Source organism: Atta cephalotes (genome assembly GCF_000143395.1).
Source record: "Atta cephalotes unplaced genomic scaffold scaffold00010, whole genome shotgun sequence".
NCBI lineage: Eukaryota > Metazoa > Arthropoda > Insecta > Hymenoptera > Formicidae > Atta > Atta cephalotes.
Genome location: NW_012130074.1, coordinates 4,036,245 through 4,044,062, shown reverse-complemented (window position 1 = coordinate 4,044,062; position 7,818 = coordinate 4,036,245). Strand labels below are relative to the sequence as shown.

The following is a 7,818-nucleotide window of genomic DNA, read 5'->3' as shown; positions in this document are numbered from 1 at the left end:
ACACACACACACACACACACACACACACACACACACACACACACACACACACACACACACACACACACACACACACACACACACACACACAAAGTATCTACTATGTAGATGATATATTTGATTAAAAGCTAAATCTATATATAGATATGCGAGTTTATTTATAAAGTAAACTTTTGTAATAGATAATTTAATAATAACGCATACATGCGTGCGTGCTTCTGTACAGTGGATGATCAAATTAGAATCATAGTTATTGGTTTTTTTTTTTTTTAATTTATAGAAATACAATCAGAGAGAGAAAATCATATATACATGATAATTTTTAATAGACAGTTGACTAAAATACACTAAAAAGGTAAATTTATGTAATTATTAGTTTATGTAATTATGAATTATGGAGTATAAAAATGACAATAGGCTTAATATTTTATGTAGTAATATTTCCTTTTGTTATAATTAACATATTAATTCGTTTGGATATACATATTTTCCTTATATTTTAAGCAGTTTATTTTGATTGTTTCTATCTTATACCACACATTAATCAAATAATGTTTGTTTAATTAACGTTTGTTGATGATTCTTCAAAATTACAAAAGTAAGCAAATTCACTAGATGTTAACCAATAAAATTATAAATAAATATACAATAATAATCTGCTTATTGAAAATGCAATATAATATGTTGAGAAAACTGGCCAAAGACGAACAAATAAAATAGAATGTTATATAATATTAATTAAATTTAATGTTTAATGGACATTAAAAATGAGCAAAAGTAATTTCAACTATATAGTTTTCATCAAAATGAAACGCATGAATTTTACAGTATAGTTTAAACAATAAAAGATCCAAAAAAGTAAAAATTCATGATATTTATAATTACAACATAGATCCTTAACGTCTCGTAACAATTAAACTTGATTGTTGATATCATCTGATTAATTAAATTTCCAGTCCTTAAGTCATCAAGAAAATTGACAAGAAATAGGGCGTGTTACAAATTCCATTTTACAATTAGATTGTCAACAGTTCGTGAAATGAAGTGACAAGCAAATTGTGAGAATAGATTAAAGTAAGATACTGATAAGATTCTTCTGATTTTAACAACTATCAAGAACAAAATAAAAAAAATTATAAATTATAAATTATAATTAAAATAATTTTAGAATTTACTCATTTTTATAATTTTCACTTTATTTTAAAATACGCAATCTACTATCTGGAAGTATTCCTGTAAAATCGTTAATTTATGTGGTTCTATTATTTTTATCACCTACTGTATGTGTTACACACAAGCGCGCGCGCGCACATATAAACTAATGCATATACATGTATGTGTACATACATACAGATAAATAAGATTTATATTATATAAATCTTAAATGCAAAAAACGACGTAATTTAATATTAGATATAACTTATATTAGATATAAGTTATACAGGGCTTGTAATACCGATGATTATTGGTACATAGATATTTGAAGATTTTCTTCAAACAACTATATCTGCGACTGAAGACACAACTCAAGACACTTCTAATGAAAATCTATCAGATGACACATCTATGGATATTGACACGAAGAAAGATAAAGATATAGATCAAGATAAAGACCAACATTGGTTGTGTTTGTTAGTACGTTGCAATAGCAAGGATGAACTTATGCTTTTTGCAACCGGGAAAAATATTAGTCGTAGCACTATGGATCGTTTGAAACAGACATATGAGTCTGGTTCGGGAAGGAATTGTAATGTCAAATCTCTCTATTGTAAATCGATGAACAAGTAAGATTCCAACAAGATAAACTACGCTCCAAATAGCAGAAAATTGCATATATTATTGCATTCATTTCAGACGCGATGATAAAATTGTTACAACATTCTTAGTGGGAGCAGAAGCTCTAGATGAAATCGTGGGTAATTTGAAAGTGCAGCTTGCGCCAAAGACGAACTTTTGGTGTAATGCTGCTGGTGCATGGAATGTAGCTAAAACAGTTGCGGACATGCTTGAACCCACAAAAAAAATTACAATACTTGAAATTGGTTGTGGAATAGGTGTAATTGGACTTACAATAGCATCTGTAAGTACTTGCGTAACTTACTACATAAGATATTTATGTAAGTAAACGCATTATTAAACAACCTAATAAATATTGATTTTTTAATATCATGCGTTATGTGTACATAAACGCAGTGTTAAGCAAATTAATGAAAAGAGTAATGTAAAAAATAAACTATCATTGCATTATAACAGAAATGTCGAGAAGTGATAGGAGTTGATTCACCTTCGGAAATAGAAGAGGCTGAAATGACATGCGAATTGAACAATATATATAATGCATCATTCATAATGGGATCTCCATCCGAAATTGTAACTAAACTAAATTCTGCGCGTGATTTACATAATAAAAATCGTGTGACTTATTGTATAGTCAATGCGGGCACCAATATGGGTAGAGGTACGCAAAATTGTTTTTTTAATCGTTAGTTTTTATTGGCGATTAATTAATAACATTTAACATTCCGATCACAACATATATCTTGTGATGATAAAACTCTAAAGTTATAATATCTTTTAGCTATCGAAGTAATGACATGCTTAAGGAAGATCAGTTCTCTTCGACGTATTGTAATGGTCACTACGTTGACAAAACAATCAGTTCGAGCAATATTAGAACTTGCACGGCCTATAGAAACTGGGCTCGGTCATCCATTCATGCCAATTCGAGCATGTGTCGTCGATACATTGCCTACGGGACCTCATTTTGAGGTAGTTATTCTAATGGAACGTAGACTCATGCATAGGCTTACGCAGCCATGGTTTATCAAAATGCTAGAGGAAGAAAGCAAAACGTTGGCTAATACTAAGGTTTTAGAGAAAATAATCAATAATGACAAATCTGAAAATGCTGATGCATGGGTAAGAAAGAATCCCTTAGCTAAACCTGAACTTGTGGAAAAATCTAAAGCGTTACACACGAAAAAAATAACCAAAGCAGTGAAAAGCAGTCCTTTACCAATAAAAGGTAAACTAAAATTGAAACGAGACCGTTCGCCCGATATAATAGAAATTAATAAAATACCTAAAAAAATTGAAAAGATTGGATCTAAATCTAAAGTGGGACAACAGGGTAAGTTTGGTGATACACAACTAATAGACATTACATGATATTACATATATACACATACACACATCTAATCAATTTTTTATTAATCAGATGTTACAGCTAAGAAAAAGACCTGGTTTCATGAAAACTCAAACCTTCGCATCAATCCATTATTTGAAAAAAAACAAGGGAAATCAAAGAACAAGTTGATTTAAGAGAAAAATTATTGAGTAACCGAATTGACACAGATCTAATACAGAAAGTAAATGAAAGTCGAGAAATACTTGAAGCAGCCAAAGAAAAGTTAAGCGGTCCATCTCCTACAGTTGATGCAACGACCGCTAAAGAATTAAAAAATGTATTAAGTTTGGTCCTCGATCAAACTAATAAGATTCAGGCTCATTTGCCACGTTCAGTGTGGGATCGCATTGCGCCACCTGAGCCTGAGTCAAAGACGCTTGATGATGATCCTCTTTTGAAAGGTCGATTTGTACAAGAAACTCGTGCACAGGATATCGTTATTACGACAGCGAACAAAGAATACTTGGAAACAGAGGACAATAAACCAAAATTCAAAAAATATCATAACCTTGCACCATTAGAGCCAAATATGATAATGCCAGTATCAAAAAAATTTAAATCCGACAGACCGGAATTTCCTCAAAAATCATTTGACAACAGAAATAGACAACAAAACCAAGATAATTTCTGGAATAAGAATAAAAATTTTGATAGAAATCGTTGGAGCGATACGGGATCTATAAAAAGACCTATTTCTCCAATGAAAAGACAAAATTTATCATTTACACAACGAACATCTCCATCAGATGGATTTTCATCAAAACGTCCGTTATTGTCACCACCGAGACGCTTATCGCCGTCTAGAAGACATCTTTCTCCAGATAGATCGTATCAAGTACGTAATTCTCCATCACATCGAGAATATTCTCAGAGACGACCAGTATCGCCAATAAGAGTAATGGTATCTGATAGAGAAAGACGTGAAATGTCGCCGCTTAGACGTCCGTTTTCACCGATTAATCGAATGTCTCCGCCAAGACGACCGATGCAAGTTTCAGGTCGACCAATTTCACCTATGAGACGGCACATATCGCCGCCAAGACCACAGTTATCTCCACCTAGACGACAAATATCTCCGATGGAATATGACTTATCTGCGAGACAATTGTCTCCGGAAAGAAGACCTATGTCGCCTATTGTCAGAATGATGTCTCCATCAAGACCAAGAGACTTGATTCCACCGCGGCATCAGTCTTCTCCCAGACACTTTTCGCCACATCAAGCACCACATATACGTAATGCTTCGCCTCCAAGGCGACAGCAATCTCCTCCGAGGCGACAGCAATCTCCTCCGAGGCGACAGCAATCTCCTCCGAGGCGACAGTTATCTCCTCCAAGGCGTCAGAGCTCGCCACCAAATAGATTTGCGGATGAATGGGACATACCAAGTCGGGGTGCTATTGAACAAAGCAGCACTTGGCAACGGTCCGTTAATGAAAGACCGGAAAACATTTGGCGTAATGAGAGACAATCGACAACAAGCGGAAATTGGCAGACTTTGTCTGATAATGACAAATATCGCAAACCAACTAATCAAGATAAACCCTGGGATGGCAGAGAATCTTCATCTCATGGAAATTCATGGAATGCAAAACAATCAAAACAACTTGGAAATATAAAAGAACCTTGGCAGACTTCAGACAATAGATGGTCCGGTCCATCCAGATCGGGAAATGGTGGCGAAAATTGGAATCGGGATAATTTGGGACGCAACAAAGAACCTTGGATGAATACAAACAAGCCACGATGGGAACAATCGCAATCTAATGATTGGAATCAAGGAGACAAAGACGATTGGAATGACCTTCCAGAAGACGCAAGGGACCCTTGGGGGGATGACGGCAATCTTGGATTGAACAGGAACATCGATAATCAGCAGGCTACTTCGTCGACCAATTGGTCTAGAGAAATTGACAAGGATCCTTGGGGAAAATCCAAAGATAATTGGCAAAACAAGTCGCAGACATTTCCAGCGAAATCGTTATGCCAAAACAGTAATAATCCGAGTATAAACGACTCACGCTGGTTGCCTTTAAACGATATGAATAAGAAGGTATCATCATCATCTACTAATTGGCAAGGAGGCACTAACGTTGGATCCAACATTGGGACTAACGTTGGATGGCAATCAAATTATGGTTTTCAGACACCGCAGCGATCCTTTGTGCCCAATTTGTTTAAGGATCGACGTTAATTATAAGATGTTAGACAAGATATTTTAATGTTACAAAATAATAATAGTTTAGCATCACTTTTGAACATTTCGGTTTATAAAGCAAAAGCACAGATTAATTGAATTGAATGGGTATTAAAAACACAATGTAAAACAAATATGCGATATCAAATAAAGTTACGACTGCAGTATGTGTTAAAATATCTGTCTCTATTATGTGATTTATATTGTGATTTTTGTGCAAACAATAGTGTTTAAAAGTATTTCCATTCTTTCAAATGATTCATAATGAAACAATTTATTAATATGTATTTCAATAAGACAAAACAGATGATACTTATTTTTTTTTAATGTTTAAATGTTTATTAATTACCTTAGTGTGCAATGAGAGAAATAAAAATAGTCTATATATTTACTGAGGAGCATTGTACATACATAGTTTTGCACAAATTGCAAATGATATATATGTAGTATATATATGTAGTATGTATAATATGAATTGCAGTTGATATATGTATGTAATAATAGCTAATTGTATCTCTCATTGAAATGTTTTCTAAAATACATCACAAGCTGACATCTCATATTTCATATCTAAAAATCTGCAAGTTATGAGTTTCTTATTATTATAGAGTTCGAACCGAAACTGAAAACGAATCAGTTTCAACTGAAATCATATAGTTCTTCTTCATAAATATTAAATTTAATATGTGTAATTATTGTTTCAATAATTATAACGTTTATGAAGAAAAAGCTTATATTCTTTAGCCAAATTGGCACATAACCAAAATTTTGGTTCAATTTCGGCTGAAATTTAATTACTGTTTCAATAAATTATGATATTTATGAAAAAAAAACATGATTATATGGGTATATTTATACTTATATATGGCCTTTATAAGATTCTTATTTTTAATTTTTGGTTTCGGTTGAAATTGATACCGAGTGTTTCGGTTCAGTTTTAATAAATGTTTCGGTTTAGACTTATTATATTATATTTAAAAATTATATGAATCACGATGTATATTCTTTTAAATTAAAATTGTAACAATTTAACAAATTAAATAAAATTCTATAACAGATGTTGTTTATTACAAACTGAACATAAGACAAAAATATACAAAACTGCGCTTTATATTAAATATTTTACACAATTTTCGAAAACAAGAAATTTATATTGCATCAGATAGTTTTTGTGGATCTAAATATGCATATAATATATGCATATTTAGATGTTTAGAAAATTACTTAATATATTATGTTAATAGATTTTTAATATATTAAGTAATTTTCTCTTTCTAATTTATATATCTAAATTTTACGCACATATACATCTATAACTTCAGACATAATTAATCGTGCTATTCTGTTTCTATAAAAAAACAGATATCAATGTTTAATTATTGAAACTATTAAAACTCTTCTTGTAATTTTAAACATTAGTCTGGGTTTAACAAATATTTACAACATTGCAATAATAAGTATTAAATTTAGTCATTTTAGTTTAATGCTGTAAATATAAATTTTGCAGCATATTTCATTATAATCGCAATATTTTTGTTCTACTAAGAGAATTTTAGATTATTGCTACTAACATAAATTGCACCTACATGGTAACGTCACAATCAACTACACAACTATTGTACGATTCTAATTGTATTCAGTGTACGTTGTATATACAATCTATGTTTAATAGAAACAACAGTTGTGCATGCTGAGCAGTAAACGAACATGATTGGATTGGTTTATTGGTTATGATCGCTGGATCCAGTAAATTAGCCTCGGTTACAGTTACCGTGTTCAAACGTATATATGAATATGTTTACACGGAAATAATAAATTCATAAAATTTCTGGAGATTATCTCGCAGTTTGGAATTCTGTTGACCAATATAAAACGACAAGAAATGCTTCTATCAAAGGTATTTCGATATAAATATAAAACCAATGCAAATTGCGATTGAGGTTAACCGTGTGTTATATTCTGTTAGCTACCACTTCTTCTCAGAAATACTTTTGCTGCCATACAACATGAATCAGGATATCCTGATGTTCTCATGCATAAATATCTACGAAATGATATATCCTCCATGAAACTTTTCATGTCAACACAACAACAGGATTCAATGAATGAACAGATCTCTCTTTCGATAAACACAGTAAATTTTGTTATTGCTGTATTTTCATTAATTTATTCAAATACAGTGTGTAAATAGAATATTTATTTCTTAGGGTACACCAGATAAGTTGTATAAAAAAATTGAAGTTGAAGTCAGGGGAAATGATCCAGCGGTATTAAAGAGTTATGGAAAATTTGCAACGATGGCTGCAGAACATTTGAAGATCAACATAGGTAGAAAGTGAGTTCTTATTTGTTTATTAATGTTCTAATTAGATCCGATTGTATCAATGTTACTTTGACTTTAAGTAAAGCTTAAAACTTTCCATCTCTCTCTCTC

The 7,818-nt window shown here is 31.9% G+C and overlaps 2 protein-coding genes across 2 annotated transcripts in view; both read left to right on the top strand.

Annotated features, from left to right (window-relative positions):
• Window positions 1-5,381, top strand: part of LOC105627880 — an 11,941-nt gene extending 6,560 nt beyond the window's left edge. Inside the window, 6 exon segments of the mRNA XM_012209153.1 lie at window positions 1,477-1,784; window positions 1,855-2,080; window positions 2,254-2,458; window positions 2,579-3,130; window positions 3,218-3,280; window positions 3,283-5,381. Coding sequence (XP_012064543.1) covers window positions 1,477-1,784; window positions 1,855-2,080; window positions 2,254-2,458; window positions 2,579-3,130; window positions 3,218-3,280; window positions 3,283-5,381 — 3,453 coding nt within the window.
• A 1,885-nt stretch (window positions 5,382-7,266) lies between these two features.
• LOC105627762 (28S ribosomal protein S10, mitochondrial) overlaps window positions 7,267-7,818 on the top strand; it is a 2,132-nt gene continuing 1,580 nt past the window's right edge. Inside the window, exons 1-3 of the mRNA XM_012209041.1 lie at window positions 7,267-7,281; window positions 7,351-7,518; window positions 7,592-7,719. Of these exons, the coding sequence (XP_012064431.1) occupies window positions 7,267-7,281; window positions 7,351-7,518; window positions 7,592-7,719 (311 nt within the window). The remainder of the gene's footprint in view (window positions 7,282-7,350; window positions 7,519-7,591; window positions 7,720-7,818) is intronic.